General features: G+C 41.8%; 1 protein-coding gene across 2 annotated transcripts; it reads left to right on the top strand.

Annotated features, from left to right (window-relative positions):
- Positions 1-1,843: 1,843 nt before the first annotated feature.
- Positions 1,844-22,907, top strand: cnppd1 (cyclin Pas1/PHO80 domain containing 1). Of its 2 annotated transcripts, none has more exons than XM_084051203.1 (8): positions 1,844-1,992; positions 3,712-3,814; positions 5,779-5,860; positions 8,016-8,136; positions 11,344-11,472; positions 14,006-14,067; positions 16,788-16,905; positions 21,829-22,907. In XM_084051203.1, exons 1-8 carry the CDS (start codon positions 1,930-1,932, stop codon positions 22,633-22,635), a joined length of 1,485 nt encoding a protein of 494 aa, XP_083907329.1. In that variant the 5' UTR covers positions 1,844-1,929; the 3' UTR covers positions 22,636-22,907. The 2 variants fall into 2 exon arrangements, with proteins under 2 accessions (XP_083907329.1, XP_083907330.1); XM_084051204.1 differs by having other exon boundaries at positions 3,733-3,814.
- The last annotated feature ends 34 nt before the right edge of the window (positions 22,908-22,941 follow it).

A 22,941-nucleotide genomic window follows, 5' to 3' on the forward strand; every position in this document is an offset into this window, starting at 1 on the left:
GGACCTAATTTTGAACCAGTTCAGAGTGTTTCCACTGAAACGGTTCGGAAGTGGTACCAAAACATACTTGTTTTTTCTTGCCCTGAACTGGGAACCAAAGTGGACGTTCTCACTATACAGGTTGGAAGATGCAGATGTGTTACAAACAATGGCAAGAGCAAGCGAAAAATCATCATAAAATAAAAAAAGAAAGGGCAAACTGTAACTGCCATTGATGATTGAATTTCCCTCGAGAAATTGACACTTTGACTGACTGGTGGAAATGCCGGCCGGTTTCCCTGAAAGCGCCATGGTTCCAAGAATCTAGAACGGAACCAGTTCTAGAACCAAAGTTATTTTGGTGGAAAAGGGGCCTTTGAGGACCAGTGCGCTGGAGTCGGCTTTGGCACAAACTGTACTTTTTATTTTCAGAATAGAAGTCTGTTATGATCGGCGATCACACGCTGTGGGTCCAGATAGTACAAACTGTACTTTTTATTCTTTTCAGAATAAAAGTCAGGTATGATAACACTACAGTACGAAAAGTTGTTTCTTTTCAGAATAAAAGTCACGTAGCCTATGATGATAACACTACAGTACAAACTGTACTGTTTCTTTTCAGAATAAAAGTCACGTATGATGATAACACTACAGTACAAACTGTACTGTTCCTTTTCCCTCCCATATTTGTCCGTCACTCTCAGAGTCTATAGCCCATAACCCAGAGGGACACATGTCGCTGTGATTGGCTATAGTTGGTTGTCATGCAACCATTTGAAAATGTGACAGAAATTATATGTAATAATGTTTTTATATATTTATATTTTTTTTATATAAACCAACTCCAACATTAATTCTAGTTTAATAAGCTACCAGAGTTCCCTTTTGTTTTGTTTGTTTCATATTGCTGTGTTTAAACTTTAATGTATCAGTTATTTTATAAACTGAGCGAAACGTTGCCAGACCTCACCCCAGGCATGCAAACAGCCCCGAGGTGAAAAAGGTGACAACATGTTGTTTTCTTTCGGGTCAGGTGTCACACAATTGCTCTATTTGGGTTCAAAAAGGTGACTGTAGCTGAAAAGTGACACTTTTGCATGTCTGTCACCCTTTTTTGGTTAAGAACCTCGGGGTCACCCGGCTTTCCACAGGACAGTGCTGGGCGTGGCTCTGGTGCTGGGTTTCTATTTGCCTCTTTCTAGTCTCAGTGCTCATATCCGGTCTAGATCCCGCCTACCGTATCCGGTATTTTCCAACCTTACATTACACAGACGCACACAGCCAGTTTCCGCATCCGCTTTAAAACGGATATGCAATCAGCGAATTGAACTCGGGCCACTCTTATTGTTTTGTACGCATTTATGCAACGACAGGCTTCGGGCGTCCCTGTACTTGAGTAAAAGCACAAAAGTATTGGCAGACAAATGTACTTAAAGTTTCACAAGTTTTCAAATGTATAACAATCTTTTGAAAATAGCCGAGCTACAAGCTCACAATGCGAGCTTGTAGATCTGCTATTTTCAAATGGCCGAAATGTGTATATAGGGCTGAAGTGGTTAATGTATGTTTTGTAATACTAATAAAAATCTACAAAGTAACTAAAGTTTTCAAACAATTGTAGTGGAGTAAAAGTACAATATTTGCCTCTGAAATGTAGTGGAGTAGAAGTAAAAGTACTGAAAACTGGAGATACTTCAGTAAAGTAAAAAATAATACCTCAAAAGTGTACAGTACTTGAGTAAATGTACTTCGTTACTTTTAACACCACTGCCTCCCTCCGAGCTATGGGAACAAGAGGAGTTGTGGGCGGGGCGGAAGCGAACGGCGTCGTTCTAAAAAAAAAAAAAAAAAGCTAAACATCGTTATTTAGCTCGCGCTAGTTTGCGTTGCTAGTAGCGGCTAATATATTAGCCTAGCCTGCTAGTTTGTTACACAATAAAACACAACATAATGGACTTCGACGCGTTGTTTAACGAGAAGACGTTCCATCTGTCCGACTTCCAGGAATTTACGGTGAGGTTTTTTTTTAATTTATTTTTTGTACCGTTTTTGGACCCGGACGTGACAGCGCGAAGCTAATGCTAACGTTAGCACGCTAGCTGACGTTTGGCTACTATTATTAACCTCGCTCCACCAGGCTTTTCCATTGTGAATGAACCGGTGTGATCCGGTCTAGAGCCCGCCTACTGTATCCGGTTATTTGCACCCTAACTATTACATGGCAGAAACGTTTCCGTATCCGGTATAGACCCCAGACCGGATGCGTAGCCTGCAAAGTAACTTGATCCCAGTCTAATTATTATAGGCCGTGTTTGTGTTGTTCCTCCACCTTATAGGAGGTAAAGAAGATAAACCTGTTAAAATATGGTTATTAATAGTTTGAGTATTATTATTACTATTATTATTATCTGGGTAGTTTGTTTATTGTTGTTGTTTTTTATGTATTATTACTTATTTTCCACACCGGACGTGAATGTGGAACAGTGGTGGAAAAAGTACTCAATTTGTTTACTTAAGTAAAAGTATCAATACTGAAATGTAGAAACACTCTATTATAAGTATAAGTCCGGAATTCAAAATGTACTTGGGTAAAAGTACAAACGTATTGGCATCAAAATGTACTCAAAGTACCAAAAGTAAAAGTACCCATTATGCAGAATGTTGTCCCGTTTCATAACCATCTTTTGAAAATAGCAGATCTACAAGCTCACAATGCGTTGCATTGTGAGCTTGTAGATCTGATATGGCCTAAATGTATATAGGGGCTGAAGTGGTTAATGTATGTTTTGCAATAATAATACAAATCTGCAAAGTAACTAGTAACTAAAGTTTTCAAATAATTGTAGTGGAGTAAATGTACAATATTTGAGATGTAGTGGAATATAAGTAAAAGGAAAAAAAAATGGAAGTACTCCAGTAAAGTAAAAAATACCCCAAAACTGCGCTTAAGTACAGTATTTGAGTAAATGTTACTTTCCACCACTGGTAATATTGTGACATGGTGTAGGTAGGTGTTGCCTGTCTTCCTGTTTCTAAAGGCTGCATTACAGTAAAGTATAAAGTTATGTCATTCTCTGAACTTATACCTGACTGTTCTAGCTGGTCTTTTATTTACCTTCATCTAGTTATTATTACATATATATGATTAGGCCTACTAGAAATCTCATTGTGTAAATATTGTGAAAGCGCCAATTGTCACCCCACAAATAATATCAATATTCTTTATTCTTTATTCATTCTTCAGATCCCCATAGATGCCACCAAAGGAGCAGAGCTTCTTTGATTTAGGCCTGTCACAATTATTACATAATCACCTAATCGCAATTATTTGAGATGTAATGCATCTATGCAATTATTTTTGCATAATCGTCATAATCGCGTTGAAAAATATTCATACCGTACATTTTGAAAATCTTTCAAAATGCTCACAACGCGTCGAAAGCGTCGCGTTGTGAGCTTGTAGATCTGCCATTTCCACTATTTTGTAACGGATTTTGAGTGTAAAATATTAAATATGACGTATTATTGACTTTTTTTTAGTACATTATTGATTTTGATTATTGTGGCTGTCATTTCTTTGTGTATTTTAAGTTTGTTTTTGTCATATCTGCCCCCCGTGCAACTTTGTTTACAAAGGCCTAGAAGCCAAAACAATTAAATCGTCAATCGCAATTAGTTGAGTAAACGATGACGAAGCCACATAAATGACGGTCCCTGACGTTGTGTTGACAGTTTATTCCTGGGCACCAGAAGTTGTCTGAACGAGTGAGGAAGAGACTGTACTACGGCCTGGACTCGGACGTCTCTCTGGATGCCCTGTCTTGTCCCGTCACAGGTGAGTCCTCAGACGTCTCTCTGGATCAGGGGTGATGCAACCTTGATGATGGAGACTGGGACACTATATTTCCACTGACTCACTCCAGAGGGACACATTGCATATGCTGTCGGGCCATTCTGTGTCATACAAACGTAGCAAAAATAGCAGATCTACAAGCTCAAAACGCGTCGCAGTGCGCCGCGTTTTGAGCTTGTAGATCTGCTATTTTTTGCCATTTTTGAATTGGAATTCCGATTTTTTTTTGTTGCTATTTTTGAATTGGAATCCTGAAAAGTATCAATTTCATTTCAAATGCATTTAGTTATACTTATTTAACTTAATGAATACAAATACATTGGACATAAAAAAAGACATTAACATTTTTGTACTTTAATACTAGTCATTAAGCTACTAATATAGACTGAAGTAATTAAAGCGGGTCATGTTTAGGGTGACCACCTTCAAACAGGCCCATTGGGGGACAGATGAACCCGTTTCGCGGGACACATCAGGACCCACCGCGCGCACTTACATTTTTTCGCGGTTCTCGGCGGATTGGGTTCGTTTTTTTTCCAGTTTTTGGTTTCTTTATTTCGGTTTTAGGGTTAGGGTTAGGTTAGGGTTATTGAATTCTTATTTTTGCCTGATTTTACGGATTTATTATCAAAAAAATATATAAATGCTTTTTTGCTCTGCTTGTGCGGGACGCGGGACAGAGGGTCCAATTTCGGGACTGCCCCGCGAATATCCGGACGGGTGGTCACCCTAGTCATGTTTGCATGTTTGGAATTGTAAACAGCTGAGTTGCCCATGTATGCTGTAGAACATAGACTGTCACAGGCGTGTCATCAGTGTTGCCAGAGTCTGCGAGAGAGGTGGATGAAAACAAGCCCAAAAGAAGCGACTAACTAGGCCACATGAGCATCAGATATTTGAGAATAGCCGGTCGATTTTTAAAAACAATCGTGGGAAAATAGTGAAACTTTCTGAAACATTTTTGAAAACATTTTTCCAGGTGGTCCACCGCTAAAGGAGTTGACATAGCATCACACACATTTTTACCACTTTATCTGTATCTATTTATTTATACTTTGGCTATTCAAAAATAGCAAATCTACAAGCTCACAGCGTGTCACTTTGTGCCGCACTGTGAGCTTGTAGATCTGCTATTTTTGAATTGTTTTGAAAAATATTGAGAATGGTTTTTTTTTTTTACTAATTTTATTTTAATTTTTTACATAAATCTTCTCTTCTGGGGGTCCGCGACCAAATATATATCAATCTGGGGGTCCTTGAACTGAAAAAGTTTGAGAACCACTAGTTTAAGGACCACTGCATTAATACACAACTATGGGGGGGTGGGGGTGCAAAGACAGTTGCCTATTGCATGGATCTGAGTTAAAGGGTGGTTAGACTAAGGGTTATTAAGTCACTGTATATTTCCTAAAGCCACCCTCGACTCCTCGCTAGATTGTTAGCTCAGTAACAGCGACCTCCCTGTCTCTCAATCTCTTGAATGAACCGGAAAATTACCGGTACTTTTCAGGTCAGGATACCAATTTTATCCAATCAGGAGAGAGAACCCTTCAAAGATCATTTATCAGCTTCAGTTTTATTAGTGTTCCAGTTTTGTCTGCTCCTCGTTTTGGTTTCAATTTCTTAATCCTTCTATTCTGTTTGAGTTCTTTTAACTTATTGACAAGAACCTATTTTACAAAAATATATACTTATCAGCCACATTATCCAGGTTCAAACTCAAGATTCAAGTGGTTTTAATTGGCACATAGTAGTTTTATTTGACTAAATAAACAGAACCACCTACCTACCGCATAAGGACCAGGATAAATGTGTATCTCTTGCATCTAGTTTGCAAGGCAAATGCTATCTCTGCTTTGAATGTTTGCTGCCGGATATATGAGTTCTGTGTGCGATTCTCGACGTTGTTGACCTTTTTCTCTCACTTCTGTTTCCTGGTTTTCCAGATATTGCCGTGGAGTTCCTCCATAAATCTGCCCCCAGCCCCATAAGAAAGCTCCAGAAGAAGTATGCGGCCCATGTCGCCAGGTGGGTTCTCCGGACGCTATTAGATGTGCACATAAAGGCCCGTCCACAGCAATGCAACTCCTTGCAACTACTTGCAACCATTATCCCCAATGGCAGTTGCTTGCAAGGAGTTGCATTATTGTGGACTGGCCTTTTTAAAGCTGTTTTGTTGCAAGGAGTTGCGACTAGTTGCATTGGTGCGGTCTGGCCTTTAGACACTTGAAGAAAGGTGGGTAGTGGTTCTCCACCTGTGATTTGTTTGGGGGGGTCCTCCCCAGATGACAGTGAAGTGACCATTTAAAGACTTTTAAGACCTTTTAATACCTAAAGAAAAACATCAAAAGTAATCAACAAACTATACTATAGAAACTTGTCAAACATTGGCCAGATTGTGAAATAAGGAGGAGGCAAAAAGTGTGAAAATAGCAGATCTACTAGCGCGTTGTGACTGAGCTTTTAGATCTCCTATTTTAAAACTAAATGTAATGCCTCAACTCCTACAATTCCAAGTGCTTGTCAGGGTGGGGGGTCCCCAGTTCAAATATGATTATTTTGGGGGGGTCGGGGCCTGAAATAAACACATTGAGACTCGACACTAGGAATGCGTTCACAAGCAACAACAATTTATGTTATTATGTTTAATTTATGCTCCGTCACACAACAGTGTCTTGCCGAAACTAGCAGACCTACAGGTCCACCATTTGTTTATGACAAAGTATGAATTAGGCTGTATGGTACGGCACGGTACTCCCTTCTTGAGCATTGTGTTGTGCTTTCTTTTTGAAGATGCTATAAACGTTTTATTATTCTCAACTTTTCAGCGGCACTACTCCATCCTGTTTTGATGCTGGTAGATGTGGTTAGACAACGGTGGGGCAATGACAAAAGCAGACAAAACGTTTGGAATTAGACTCGAGACTCGATCGTCTGTCTCACCACCACGCACTTCTGCTAAGACGTCGCGCTACGAGCTTGTATATCTGCTATTTTCTTAATAGCTAAAGTGTAAAATAATGGTTAAAGTGCTTACACAGATGTGTTCCCGGTTTTAATGGGTTAAGGCACCGCTGTCTGTCTCAGTGGCTGTTAATTTGGTATTAAAAAGGTCTTTAAAAGTCATTAAATTGTCACTTTATAAATGTGCAGATACCCTGTGTACACTTAACACTGTATGTTGGGTTTGTTTACCGTTGAGAGAGGAAAGCTAATCATCTGGGGGGACCCCCCCCCCAAAAGAAAAAAATAATAATGTGGGGCCCCCCCTCAGTTAAAGGACAACTTTGGTTTTTTACAACCAATGTTTATGTTTTAGATTGTAATTAAAGTAAATAAAAGATGAGTGTTAAAAAATTTACATTTACTGCTTTCTATAGTTTTAGCAATTTTCACAATCTTTTTTACAGTGTTTTCACAGTGGGCGGGGGCATTCTGTCCGGTGGCTAAATATGTATTTTTTTAACACAACAACCCAGCGTTTTCTTTATTATTATTTACAGTAGCTCTTCTAGCCCCCAATAACTCAAATCTGGCCATCACAGACAGCCGGACCTTTTTTATTGTGTAAAAAAGGCATATTTAGCCACCGGACAGAATGCCCCCGCCCACTGTAAAAAATATCGCAAAAAATGCTAAAACTATAGAAAGCAGTAAAAGAAAAAAAAATTACACTCATCATTTATTTACTTTAATTACAAGCTAAAATATAAACCTTGGTTGTAAAAAAACAAAGTTGTCCTTTAAGGCAGTGGTTCTCAACCTTTTCAGGCCGTGACCCCCAAAATAATCATATTTGAACTGGGGACCCCCATTTTGTTTGACTCCTTTCCACAGATAAATATTGTGAATATAGCAGATCTACAATTGCGAGGCGTTGTGAGCTTGTAGATCGGCTATTTTCACAATATTTGCCTCTTTCGTATATTATTTGACAATTTGTCCAATGTTTTATAGTATAGTTTGTTGATTACTTTTGATGCTGTAATGGTCTTTTTCTTTTCTTTAATTTATTTTTTAGGTATTAAAAGGGTCTTAAAAGTCCATAAAATATCACTTCACTGTCATCTGGGGACTCCCCCAAAAATCATGTGGGGACCCCCCTGGGGGTCCCGACCCACAGGTTGAGAACCACTGAGTTAAGGAACCACATGACATAACTGTTGTTGTGCGTGTGTTACAGGGAGGCGTGCATCTCCCCATGTGCCATGATGCTAGCGCTGGTTTACATCGAGAGACTCCGACACAGAAACCCTGAATACCTGCAGAACATCTCCTCCTCCGACCTCTTCTTGATCTCCATGGTATGTGTGTGTCCAAGGGTCAGAGGGTCAGAGGTCAGGCTGTACTGTGTGCCGAGACGGAAATAGCAAGACCTGCCGTCTCCGCTTTACGTCCTGTATCTGTGTGACGTAGCTAGACGCCTTTTTAGGAGACAGGAACAGGGGCGTCACGGCCATTCACTGTGCGTACGATGCGACACCCTCACTCTGACAGATCTGTGATTTCATGCCCCCCACTTTTTGAAAAAATAAAAAATATATATTTTTAGCGGCGCTAGCCGCTCTATACCTTTAGGTATAGAGCGGATCCTGCTCTATACCTGACTTTGTCCGTGTTCACCGTCAACGTTCTGATTGGTCAAACCCGTCAACAAAGTGATTGGTCAAGCTTCACGTGACATGGCTATAAACACATTATAAACACATATCGATGACAAAATGTATCAAGGGCGCCGCTACCTTCACACAGGGTGTGATTTTTTTTATAATAAATCGGTAAAATCAGGCAAAAATAAGAATTACATGGCCTGGGCCGTGGCGTCGCGGTCCAGGCACCCTGGTTGAAATCCCTTAACAGACAGCGTGCCGCGGGTTCGCGTCCCGTTCCCGACGGCCTTTGCTGCGTGTCTTCCCCCATCTCTCTCCCCATTTCCTGTCAGCCTACTTTCACTATCCCTCTCCCAATAAAGCTATAAAAAGCCACAAAAAAAATCTTTAAAAAAAATAAAATAATAAGAATTACATTTAGTTTAGTTTATTTTGATCCACATCAACAATTTCACCAAACGTACCACACTATAATCCAACAGTTCATGCTGATTGATCAAAAAGGCATAGGCTGAAGCTCAAAGCTTATTTGTGCCTATCCTTCCTACATGTTTTTTTTTATTTTTTTTTTTACTTATTTACATAATTTATAAAGTTCATATTTTCTGAACACTCAAATTCTTCGTAATTACAGTCAAGATGTTACATTGATCATTGTAATCAAACACTCAAAAATATACATAACCTAATCCTAACCCTAAAACCGAAATAAAGTAACCAAAACATGAAAAAAACTAACAAAATCCGCCCAAAAAACTCCAAATTTTGAAAATATAGAATTTACATTTGACAGTTACAAATGTTTTTCACGCTTTTTCAAAAATAGCAGATCTACAAGCTCATAGCGCGGCACTCGGTGCCGCGCTATGAGCTTGTATATCTGCTATTTTTGAATAGCCCAACCTTCTGAGAGCCCGTGACGTCCCTGCAGAGGAAGCATTGTTGGAGTCTGTTGATTCCTATGGAAGAGTGAACGTGAACACAGCTTCTGAACCATTCTTTAGCTCCACGGTCACTGAACTAAATGTTGGACCTGATCGTCACAAACCACACAATGTTTACAAGATTTTCACACTTAAACAGCTTTTTTTTTTTGACACAAATCAGGAGAAAATCAACTTTGTTATGGACCTTTCTCTATCCCACCAGCTCAGTGGCCTTGTGGCAAGAGTGTCCGCCCTGAGACGGGGAGGTTAGGTCCGGGGTTCGGTCCCCGGTCGGGTCATACCAGGGACTCTAGTAATGGGACCCAGTGCCACCCTGCTTGTCACTCAGTCCCTGCGACATACTAGCGTCATGTCCAGGGGGTGTGCTTGTACATCAAGCTGCCTCACGCTAAGGAAACAGGAGATCCTGCCCTATGGGCCTCGGGGCTCGGCAAGGCTTACTTACTTACTGTCTCTATCCCAGCAACACACTCTCGCGAGATTTGGGAAGACCTCTGAAGAGTCCATCTGCAGTCTGACGGACGAGAATAAGGGCTCTGTCCCTTATTTTAACTATGCTCTGTCCCCACTCCCCATAAGATGTTCTAAAAACGGATGAAATTAAATTCTATATTTGAATATAGCACGTGAAATCATTATGGACATATAAGAAAACTTTCCAATGCTCAATAATATAATTTTCCATTATTAACCGTCTTGGTTGATGGGGTATGATATGATTTGAGATAACAGCCAATATAATGCTCACACACATGGCGTTGTCAGCCAGGGAGAGGGGAGGGGGAGAAGCAAACCACTGCTACTTAGGAGACCATTTGTAGGATTTGTGACTCTAGTGGCTCCAATTGGGACGGTGTATCTTCCTAGATTAACCATCTTTGCTGTGTGTGTGTGTGTGTGTCCCAGGGTTCAGGGTTCAGGGTTCACAGGTCAGGCTATCTTGGGGCTCTTGTTTTTACTGCTCGTTCCAAACAAAGGGAGTTCCTCCTCCTAGCATCACTAACTTCACCCCAAAAATGACCTTTTTTTCCCTATCGATTAAGCCAATAATTTGATGACCGTTGGTGGCTCCGGTAGGAGACGCAAAGTGTCAACTTTGAGTCTCCTACCGGAGATGTTAGCATCGATTAGATTTTATTAGATTAGATTTTAGCTATACATCGTCTCTGTCGGGTGGAAACCTTGTCAAAAACTGTTACTTTTCAGGATTCAAAAGCATCAAAAGTAGCAGATCTACAAGCTCAAAACGTGTCGCTTCGCGCCACGTTTTGAGCTTGTAGATCGGCTACTTTTGATGCTTTTGTGTGACGCTGTAGTATGATCAAGTAGGGCAGTGGTTCTCAACCAGTGGTCCTTGAGGAGGTTCCAGGTGGTCCCCAGCTAAATGATGGAGGGTTGGTAACCAAATGGACCCTTATTAGATCTTTAACTCTTTGACAGCGTAAAATGAAACCAAATGCTTGGTTTCATTTTACAGCTGTGGTGCGACGCGTTGTGAGCTTGTAGATCTGCTATTTTCAGAGCGCAACACCCGAGCACAACCAAACATAGAATGACTTGTCTTTTAGTTCTACTGGATCTCTTCTCCTCTAGTCCCTCTCTAACGTATTAGTCTAGTTTATATCTGTTGATGAAATTGTCTTAGTTTTATTCATCGTAGCTTTAGTTTTTATTTAGTTTTCTTCAGTGAAAAAAGGAATTCGACGAAAATGTTTCGGCGACGAAATCAACACCGCTATTGAGTCTCCTATTGACCGATCTACAAGCTTATAGCGCTATGAGCTTGTAGATCTGCTATTTTTGAATAGCCAAAGATATCTAAAGTGACACAGATGGGTTCCAGGTCTTAAGTGTGTGTGTGTGTGTGTGTGTGTGTGTGTGTGTGTGTGTGTGTGTGTGTGTGTGTGTGTGTGTGTGTGTGTGTGTGTGTGTGTGTGTGTGCGCGTAACCTCAGATGGTTGCCAGCAAGTACCTGTACGACGAGGGAGAGGACGAGGAGGTGTTCAACGACGAGTGGGGCGCGGCGGGCAAACTGGACGTGCAGACGGTCAACAGCCTGGAGATGAGTTTCCTCAACGCCATCGTGAGTCCCGTTCGTTCCCCGTCATACCTGTAGGGGTCAGGATCCACAAGATCCACAACCTGAGGAACCAGGGAATCCGTTCCATCACATTTTAACCACTGTCAGAGCTGGTTATGTTGGATTTCACCTCACGTCTTCTATTACAATTACAATAGGCTACTAGTGTCTCTAAAACCTTTTTAATTTAAGCCATTAACACATTGAATGCCTAAAACGACTTAACTCGTTTTTAGCTTTTCATCACTTGAGTGCCAAGATCTGCTTAAAACGAGTTAACTCGTTTTTAGTAAAAAAATAATTTTTCAATTTTTTTTTTTTTTTTTTACTTTTTTTTTTTTAAATTTGACCCAAAGACCAAGGAGATATGAATTTTTGAAGATCTTTACTCTCATCCACTTCCTTGTTAACTTAAAACTTTAAAATTTTGTATCTCGGCTCCTGAGTACTTTTTTTTTTCCATTGAAAAATCTCTGGCATGAATAACAATAGGCAGTGAAAATAATTCAGGCAGTCAATGTGTTAAGACCTGAAGCCGATTCTACAAATGTCTTCTAAATCCCAACGGTTTTCTGAAAAAAATTGTATGTTGCTATTCCAGTGGTGCTCAAACCTTTTCAAGGACCCCCAAACATTATATGTATTTGACCACCGACCCCCATCTCAAAATATGTTGTTCCAGGGACCCAGCAGAAGCAAAGAATAGAGTTAAAAATGTTCGCTTTAAAACACTATATATTCAAAGATCTGCACCCTTTTTCACGATTTTTCAAAAATAGCAGATCTACAAGGTCATAGCCGCGCTATGAGCTTGTAGATCTGCTATTTTTGAATAGCCAAAGAATATAAAATTTGCTACTGCAGGCGAGGACCAGGACTAGAAGGTTGAGGAAATATTCGGCAAAGTGAGAATGAAGACGTGTTTTCCAGTCCTTGGCTTTCCAAGAAGGAGCTGTTGTGTTGCAGTTGTTTGTGTTTAATGGTGGGAGAAAGGGTTAAGCATGCACTAGTGAGGTTCTCAAGTCTATTAATACCAACGTGTGTGTGTGTGTGTGTGTGTGTGTGTGTGTGTGTGTGTGTGTGTGTGTGTGTGTGTGTGTGTGTGTGTGTGTGTGTGTGTGTGTGTGTGTGTGTGTGTGTGTGTGTGTGTGTGTGTGTGTGTGTGTGTGTGTGTGTGTGTGTGTGTGTGTGTGTGTGTGTGCCCCCCTGCTCACCCCCTGCTACTTGACCAAATGACCCCTAGCGTCCTTATTCTAGGCATGACGTCGTAGGTCAACATTTGGTGAAAATAGCGCACCCACAGTACTGGGTTCCCAAACTGGGGGTCCCCAAATACTTTTTTTGGGGTGGGGGGGGGGGGGGGGGGGGGGTTGATGATTAGCTTAATGTGCAACATTGTTTTCTCACTCAACAGTAAACAACCCAACATACAGTATAAGTGTATACACAGGGTATCTGCACATTTATAAAGTTACAATTTAATGACTTTTAAGAACTTTTCAACACCAAATTGTCAAATATTACGTAAGAAAGGGGCAAACATTGTGAAAATAGCCGATCTACAAGCTCACAACGCCTCGCACTGCGAGGCGTTGTGAGCTTGTAGATCGGCTATTTTCATAGCAAATTATCTGTGGAACCGATTCTAACTAAATGTAATGCCTACAATTCCTAAAAGTGCTTGTCAGGTGGGGGGCCCCCAATTCAACTATTATTATTTTGGGGGGGGTCTCCAGTTTCAAATATTATTATTTTTGGGGGTCCCCCAGTTTCAAATTTGAATATTTTGGGGGTCCCCCAGTTGAAATATGATTATTTTTGGGGGTCGCTGCCTGAAAGGTTTGGGAACCCTTGATCTACACTAGTACACTACAAGCTCAAAAATGTGCCACGTTCTGAGTTTGTAGATCAGCCGTTTCAGCTGTTTGACATACTGTACTGTACAACAAAATGTGTAACTCATTCACTGCCTGAATTATTTCTGGCCGCGTTTGCCCACTGCCAAGATTTTTCATTGAAAAAAAAGTACTCAGGAGCCGAGATACAGAATTTTTAAGTTAATAAGGAAGTGGATGGGAGTCTAGATCTTTGAAAAATCATATCTCCTTGGTCTTTGGGTCAAATTAGAAAAAAATATTTTAAAAAAAAAAGTCGTTTTAGTCGTTCTAGGCAGGGAATGAGTTAACTCATATACTGCCTAGAACGACTAAAACGACTTCTGTCCATAAGCCATGCCTGCCAAGAACGACTAAAACGACTTTTTTTTAAAATTTAAAAAATTAAAAATATTTTTTTTTTTTTTTTTTTTTTTTTAGATTTTTTTTTTTTTTTTTGACCCAAAGACCAAGGAGATATGATTTTTCGAAGATATAGACTCCCATCCACTTCCTTGTTAACTTAAAACTTAAAAATTCTGTATCTCGGCTCCTGAGTACTTTTTTTTTTCAATGAAAAATCTTGGCGGTGTTCAAACAGGCCAGAAATAATTCTGGCAGTGAATGAGTTAAGTGGCTGACCACTGTGTCGTGCATTTCAGGAGTGGAGCCTGTACACGGAGCCCAGTGACTACTTCAACCTTTTGAGCCGCTTAGAAACCAGGTTGGTGCCCCCTCTCTCTCTCTCTCTCACTCACTCACTCACTCACTCACTCACTCACTCACTCACTCACTCACTCACTCACTCACTCACTCACTCACTCACTCACTACTGAAAGGCCCCGTTTACACTGTCAGCCAAATCCAGCCTGAATCAGATCTATGTCACATCCAGATTGGAATCCCATTTGCTTTATGTAGTCTGAACAGAGACAGGTTACATGGAATCTGATTTTTACAAATCTGACCTGAGCCACATTCAGAGGTGGTTTCAAATCTGATTTCTAAAGCTGCGTCTCAGTCTGAACGCAGTAACCTGATCTAACAACCCAAGTCACATATCAAGCTGTCCAAAACGTCACTTGCAGCGCGACCCGAACGCCACCGACGTCATTACAGATATGTGGACGCAGGGCGGCTTTGGGTTGATGTTGTTTAACCCATTAAGACCTGGAACTGTGTCATTTTTAGATTTGAGCTAAAAAGCATTATTTTACACTTTGGGCTATTCAAAAATAGCAGATATACAAGCTCATAGCACGGCACCGAGTGCCGCGCTATGAGCTTGTAGATCTGCTATTTTTGAAAAATCGTGAACATGTGTGCAAATCTTTGAATATATATATTTTTAAAGCGAACATTTTTAACTCAAATCTTTGCTTCTGGGGGGTCCCTGGAACAAAATATTTTGATGGGGGTCCGCGGCCAAATATATATCATTTTGGGGGTCCTTGACATGAAAAAGATTGAGCACCACTGATATAGAAACATACGTTTTTCAGAATACTGTTGAGATTTAGGAGACATGTAGAATCGGCTTCAGGTCTCAATGGGTTAAATTAATCTGAGCACACATCTGATCTGATGTGGACACTTGCAAATGCAGTGTGAACCGTCGGGCCAAAAGATGGGATTTGAGGAATAAATGGGATTTGACTGGATGTGACTGCAGTCTAAACAGGGCCTATGTGTGTTAGAAACCAGGTTGGTGCTCTCTCTCTCTCTCTCTCACTCACACATTACTACTGGAACTATGTGTGTGTGTGTGTGTGTGTGTGTGTGTGTGTGTGTGTGTGTGTGTGTGCGTGCCGTGCGTTTGCGTGACACGAGTATCCAGGGTTCCCACACAGTCATGAAACGTCTGGACATACTTTGAAATCAGAAACGTTTTTCCAGGCCCTGGATTTAATGGATTTAATCGAATGTTTTGGATAGTGTTTGGCTGTTGATTTTGTTCATAGAAAAACGTGTCCCAAAAACATGTAGCATGGTAAAAAAAAAAAAAAAAGACCTGCGTGCCGCGCGGCAGAGACTAATGTATACAGGACGTCACGCGAGAAACATAATAGATCTACAAGCTATCAACAGGTTGCACCGTGACGCGTTGTTATAGCTTGTAGATCTGTTATTTGTGTCACGTGACGCCTTCGCTCGAGTCTGTCTCGGTGCGTTGACGGCACACTGGAGCCTCATCATAGCACCGTATGATTTGCTATATATAATTCATTGTTCAAAATGTGTGCGAACCCTGCTACTGAAAGTGTGTGTGTGTGTGTGTGTGTGTGTGTAGGCGTGTGTGTGTGTGTGTGTGTGTGTAGGCGTGTGTAGGCCTGTCACAATTATGTAATAATTGTGACAGGCAATCATTTGAGATAATCGCAACTATTTTTGCATAATCATCATAATCATTTCCATGTGGGGAAAGGTTCATATATTTTGAAACATATTTCAAAAATAGTGGAAAATAGCAGATCTACAAGCTTGTAGATCTGCTATTTTCCACTAAATTAAATATGGCGTATTTTGGCCATAGTTATTTATTTTGATTATTGGTCATTGTCAGTCATTTCTTTGCGTATTTAAGTTTTTTTTTGTCATATCTGCCCCCGTGCAAGCAACCTATCTTTACAAAGGCCTTAAAAGCCACACAGTTAAATCATTAATCGCCATTATTTGTATGACAATTAATCGTCAAGGACAATTCCATAGTCGTGGCAGCCCTACGCGTGTGTGGCGAGCTTTTGTGTGTGTGTGTGTGTGTGTGTGTGTGTGTGTGTGTGTGTGTGTGTGTGTGTGTGTGTGTGTGTGTGTGTGTGTGTGTGTGTGTGTGTGTGTGTGTGTGTGTGTGTGTGTGTGTGTGTGTCAGTGGTGGAAAAAGTACTCCAATTCTTTACTTAAGTAAAAGTACCAATACTGTAATATAGAAATACTCTGTTACAAGTAAAAGTCCAGAATTAAAAATTGACTTAAGTAAAAGTACAAAAGTATTGGCATCAAAATGTACTTAAAGTACCAAAAGTAAAAGTACTAAATATTTGAAAATAGCCGATCTACAAGCTCACAACGCGTCGCGATGCGACGCGTTGTGAGCTTGTAGATCTGCTATTTTCAAATAGCCTAGGTTTAAAACAGGTTTTAAGTGGTTAATGTATGTTTCATTATATCATAATTTATATCTGAAAAGTAACTAGTAACTAAAGTTTTCAAGTAAATTTAGTGGAGTAAAAGTACAATATTTGCCTCTGAGATGTAGTGGAGTAGAAGTAAAAGCATTGGAAATTGGAAATACTCAAGTAAAGTACAAATACCTCAAAATTGTACTTAAGTACAGTACTTAAGTAAATGTACTTAGTTACTCTCCACCACTGGTGTGTGTGTGTGTGTGTGTGTGTGTGTGTTTGTGCGTTTGACAGCAGCATGGTTTGTCCTCTCTGGGTCCCACAGCATTGCAGAGAGGCAGGGCATGAGGAGAGGCTGGTTCACCTACACTGACCTCTGTGTGCTGCTAGAGCAGGCTGCCTGGAGGAACGCCCTCACAGCCGTCTACCAGCACTTCACCAAGGTACCATAACATCATGTTTATAATAAGAATACATGCTACCTATGTAGCGCTGCTCTTTTTTTTTTTTTTTTTTTTTGAATTTTTTTATAATTTCAACCCTTGTCGAATTACGAACAGATTAGGAGCTAAAAATGTTCGAAGATTTGCTGCTCCATTCACTTCAATGTTAAAATTCAAACGGACAAACAATTCACTTTGTTTTTTGGTTTAAAACTACTGGTTTTGAGCTATATTGAAACATCAAACAACACATGTCAACGAGGTCAAAATGACCTCGTTGACATTTGTGAAACCACACCTGAATTTCATCTGTGATTAGAAACCATCTGGGGATCAATCATACTGGAGGAAAAAAATCTGTGGCTACGCGAACAGGTACCAAAATCATGGCAAAACCCTGGCAGAGGCTACAGACTGTTCTGAAAAAACTCTGGCAGGCATTGTGTTAATAGCTTTTTTTTTTTTTTTTTGGTGAGAGATCTGATGTTCATAGTGACAGAACACTGTCCAAAAAATAATAATAATCTCGAGATTTCAATCTCGTCTAGCGAGACTTCTGTTTTTTTGTTTATTTTGTTTTTTTGGTTGCATAGTGTTCTGTCACTATGAACATCAGATCTAAAAATAAAAAATAAAAATAAAAAGATATTAAAATATGTGATCTAACCTAAGGCCAATCCGCTTCAACTGTAAGTGAGATTCCCCATTCAAGTGAATGAGGCAGCTTAGAGGGCTTTTAAGGTCTGGCGGACCAGGGGTGGAGTTATGAATTTTTTCTACTGTACCATTCATCCTAAGATATCATAACATCATAGAAAAGGTAATAAAACTTTAGTCCAAAATTCTCCTTTAAGTCGCTTTTTACAGGAGACAGAAATAAAGTAAAAACAACTTTAGGGGGAAAGAAACTAGTTAACACATTCACTGCCAGGTGTTAATTGATTAATTCATCCAAATTCAAATTGGAACGACCACAACGCTTGTGAGACCCTTCGAGGTCTACTAGAATCCACAGACTGGGACATGTTCAAGGCATCTTCTGCCGACATAAATGAGTTAACTGACCCTGTCACGAGTTGGTCACTGTATTGTGAAGACACTGTCATTCCAGATAGAATTATCAAGGTGTACCCAAATTCCAAACCTTGGATAACCAAACCCCTCAAAACACTTCTTCAGAAAAAGAACAAAGCTTTTAGAGAGAGGGAAATACTCCAGAACTGCGAAATTTGCAGAAAGAAATAAAGAGAGAGGTTAAAGTTGGAAAAATGCAATACAAGGAAAAGATAGAAGCCCAACTCAGAGCAAACAACATGGGCTCCGCCTGGGATGGTATGAAAACCATCACTGGCCTGAAAGCCAATGGTAGGAAGAAGGTTGCATTAGCCGACTACAGCTGTGATAAGCAACTAGCTCAGGACCTCAACGACTTTTATGGCCGATTTGATGCCCATGATTTTAGTGAAAATCACGCTGAGATCAAAAACAGACTACTGTCTGCCCCCCCTACCAGTTCCTTTTTCGAGGAACAGGATGTGATCAAGTGTTTTAAAAAATGCAACCCTAAGAAAAGCACAGGCCCTGACCACATCGGGGGTCGCCTCTTAAAGACCTGCGCCGACCAGCTTGGTCCCATTTTCTACTTTTTATTTAATATGTCCATTAGTCAACAGATCGTACCACTCCTTTGGAAACAGTCCACTGTTGTCCCTGTCGCCAAGAACAGCAACCCAAAAACGCTAAATGATTTCAGACCTGTGGCCCTTACCTCCCTTATTATGAAACAGTTTGAGAAGCTAGTCAAGCGAGAACTTGTAGCAAAAACTGAAAGCCTATTAGATCCTCTTCAGTTTGCTTATAGAGAAGGCAGAGGCGTCCAAGATGCAATTGCCACTCTACTCAATCTGGTGCACAAACATCTAGAGGGAAAGAAAAACCACGCCAGGCTGCTTTTTGTTGATTTTTCATCAGCGTTCAACACGATCCAGCCACATGTTCTGGTCGAGAAACTAATTAGCACTTTCAGTCTGGACCCATGTCTGGTGGGCTGGATCCTCGACTTTCTTACCAATCGATCACAATGTGTAAGAGTCAATAATACACTGTCCAGTCTTCTGTCATCCTCTACTGGCTCGCCCCAGGGGTGTGTGTTATCTGCTTTTCTATACATTCTATATACCAACGACTGCCTTAGCCATTTCCATAATTCATTCATAGTCAAGTACGCTGACGACTCGGTCATTGTCAGCCTGCTTGGCAATGAAGAAAATGGCCATGGGCAAGTGCTCGATGATTTTCTGTCATGGTGTGACAATGCTTTTTTACAGCTGAATGTCTCAAAAACTAAGGAGCTTTGCATTGACTTTAGACTGTCACCACAATCTCCCCGGAAGAGCCTGGCCAACGGAGAGACATTAGATATTGTAAAAAAATTACAAATATCTGGGTACAATAATCGATGATAAACTGAAATTTGACCTCAACACGGACATGATGTATAAAAAAGGCCAGCAACGCCTATACTGTCTGAGAAAATTGGCTAAGTTCAATATCGACAAAACTCTGATGAAACTGTTTTACAGTGCCTACATAGAATCTGTCATTTCCTTTTCTATTATCTGTTGGTACGGTAATCTCTGTGTCAAGGACAAGAATTCCCTGGGTAGAATTGTGAAAGTTGCCTCCAAGGTAATTGGTACAAACATAAACAGCCTTGGACTTCTCTTTAACAGACAAGTGCTCAAAAAAGCCAAGTCGATTCGTTCAGATACTGCTCACCCACTTAACACCGAGTACGAACTCCTTCCTTCGGGCCGTCGCTTGCGGACCCCCAGTGCCACAACAAACAGGCACAAACTGTCCTTTATTCCTATTTCTATCGGCAGTCTGAACTCGGTCATGGAGAAGCCAAGGGGGAGATAGCCTTTAGTTAATACGGGCACCTAGCAGTCTCCTTGCTGTCCATGTATTCTTTTTCAATGGCCATGTACACTGCACTGAATAGCACCTTACACTTTGCTCTTTATGACCTAATGTGAACTCTATGTATCGGCTATGGATGTTTTACTGTTCTGTTTTGTACTGTTTTTTATTGTCTGTTTTAATGTTGTTGTACTGTACTGATGCTATATGCTGCAAACCAAATTGCCCCTCGGGGACACTAATAAACTTGAACCTTGAACCTTGAGCCACTGCCATCGGTTTGACCTTATTTTAAGTCTTTTTGACGATCCTCAGGAAAAAATAATTCAACCGGGATGTAAACAAACGATGTCTCGGTGGAAAGACGAGTCTCTCTTCTTTCCACCGGAAAAAATGACATTGTCACCACGATCGTCCCTTCTGTAGTTATCGGCAGTTAAAGGGATATTTCACTTTCCAAAAAACGTTGGGTCATTTTATCTTCTATTTTGAGCCCCCCCACACAGTTTTTAAGTTGCTTGATTCAGTATGTAGATATTTGATCTTAATTTTATCAGACACGCCCCCCTTCCTGTACAAACCCATTGTAACTTCAAACATATGGGCTGTTTTTTCGATTACTTTTTTCCATAATTTTTTTAAAAATGTTTTGGAAAATGAAAATACAAAAAAAGAAAGAAAAAAAAGTAATCGGAAAAAAACCCCGCCCCCCCTCGCGTATTAGGAGGGCAGGGTGAGTCAGCAGAACCAAGGACGAGTGTTTCTGTTGAATCTAACGTGTTAGACATGGAGTTTGAAGTTATAATGGGTATAGGAAGGGGGGCGTGTCTGATGAAATTAATATCAAATATCTAAATACTGAATCAAGCAACTTAAAAAAGGTCTGGGGGGCTCTCAAAAGCCTGAGCAGACGATAAAATGACCCTAAATGACCCCTTTAAATACGGCTCGTTTTCACCAAAAAACGCAATCTGGGAAAAGAAATCCAAGGTCAATGTATTTTTTTCTTTCGCGGAAGCGCGGTGGTACCCTCCGTGTCTAGCGATCGGAGGCTCCATCGGACTGAAGCTAAACACTCTGTGACTAGTTGAGCCTGGTCATTCCATGCTTAACCCATTGAGACCTGAAGCCGGTTCTACATGTCTCCTAAATCTCAACAGTATTCTGAAAAACGCACGTTTCTTTATCAGTGGTGCTCAATCTTTTTCATGTCAAGGACCCCCAAAAGTATATGTATTTGGCCGCGGACCCCCATCAAAATATCTTGTTCCAGGGCCCCCCCCCCCCCAAGAAGCAACGATTTGAGTTAAAAATGTTCGCTTTAAAAATATATATATTCAAAGATTTGCACACATTTTCACGATTTTTCAAAAAATAGCAGATCTACAAGCTCGTACGAGCTTGTAGATCTGCTATTTTTGAATAGCCTTAAGTGTAAAATAATGCTTTTTTAGCTCAAATCTAAAAATGACGCAGTTCAGGTCTTAACACATCCACCGCCAAGGGCTAATCTCATAATGTACTCACCAGTGCCAAGGTTTTATTGTTGTTTTTTGTTTCTTTCACGTCGCCATAGACCCCGTTAAAATCCTTTAGAATGAGCGATGGACTGTTTGTAAACAACGTGCACATGTCCCTGCGTCTACTAGTGCAGACCACGTGTCAAACGGAGCAGCCATGTTTGAGTTCTGACCGTTTATGTTAACATGGGAAATGCGAGGAGAAAAAACTACACAGGCTAAACAGAGGTTTTAGTGTGCGCCTTAGAATGGAGGCCGACGGGAAACAAATAACGGGATCGCACTTCCGGTCGACTTCCGGTGGTGTTACACTGAAAATGGTCCGTGTAGAAAATTGAAAAAAAAAGGAAAAAGCACCCGGACCGTAGCACTACGGTCTCGGCGCTTAACAGTTGGATTTAACGGACCGTAGGACTACGTTCTTGGCGGTTAATGTGTTAATGGGTTAACCACATTGTACCTTTATGTACGGGTCACACAGGTGTCGTGCATGCTGGGTCTGGTCTACCTGACCAGCGTGGCGGGCCTCATCGCCACCAGTGCCGTGCTGCAGCAGCTGAGCCTCCCCACCAGGCCCAACGACCAGCCGCCCCCCCTGGGCCCGGCGCCGGCTCCCGCTCCCGCTCCGGCTCCCGCTCCGGTCCACGTGAGCTCTTCACCGGCGTCCACCGGCGGCGTCCACCGCCACAACGCCCACACCGCCGGTTCAAACCCGCTGGCTCCTCCTCCTCCTCCCGCCACACAGCGTCTCCCCTCCTGCTGCGTCCTGACGGGCAACGAGAGTTACGACCGCCGGGGGGGGCGTGGCGCCGCCCCCCCGGGAACCAACCCGCCCCATTGGCACCAGCCTTCGTCCACGCCCCCCTCGTCCCCCTCCTCCTCCCAGACGTCCATCCTCTGTCTCTGGGGGTCCATCCTGACCTCGCTGGGCCACGCCCCCAACCCGGAGCCGGACCCCGAGCAGCAGCAGCAGGTGGTGGTGGGGGGGGGCACGCCTCCTCCTCTATGGTCTACCTCCCTCCTCTTCCCCCCCAGCTGCCTCCCTCGTCTCCAGTGCGGCTCCGTCAACTCCTCCTCCTCCTCCACCGCGGAATTCGTTCACGGCCCCCTCCTGGACAACCACCGCCACCACACCACCACCGCCGCCGCCGCTAGTCTCCTGGTAGGGGGAGGAGGGGGGGCCGGGGGGGACTCGTCTGGACTCGGGGGGACGCTGCGTGCCCTGGGGCTGGGGGGGGGCCGCTGTCACCCGCTGAACAAAGCCCCCACTCTGCTCATGCCCGGGTAGGAGCAGAGAGGGTAGGAGACTTTTTTTTGTCGCGCGACCGTGTGTCGCACGCGGCCAAGAATAGCCGGAGTTACAGAGGCTCACGCGACTAGGGATGAGAAATGACACCCGCACGATTATTGCGGCAAAATAGTTTTTTTTCCCGCGATTAACCCATTAAGACCTGAGGCGATTCTTCAACATGTTTTCTAAATCCTAACAGTTTTTTGAAAAAAAATCTAAAAAGTTTTTTTCCCAAGATTTTTCAAAAATATCAGATCTACAAGCTCATAGCGCGGCACTCGGTGCCGCGCTATGAGCTTGTAG

This window comes from Gymnoscopelus microlampas (genome assembly GCF_963454915.1).
Source record: "Gymnoscopelus microlampas genome assembly, chromosome: 24".
In the NCBI taxonomy this organism is placed as follows: Eukaryota; Metazoa; Chordata; class Actinopteri; order Myctophiformes; family Myctophidae; genus Gymnoscopelus; species Gymnoscopelus microlampas.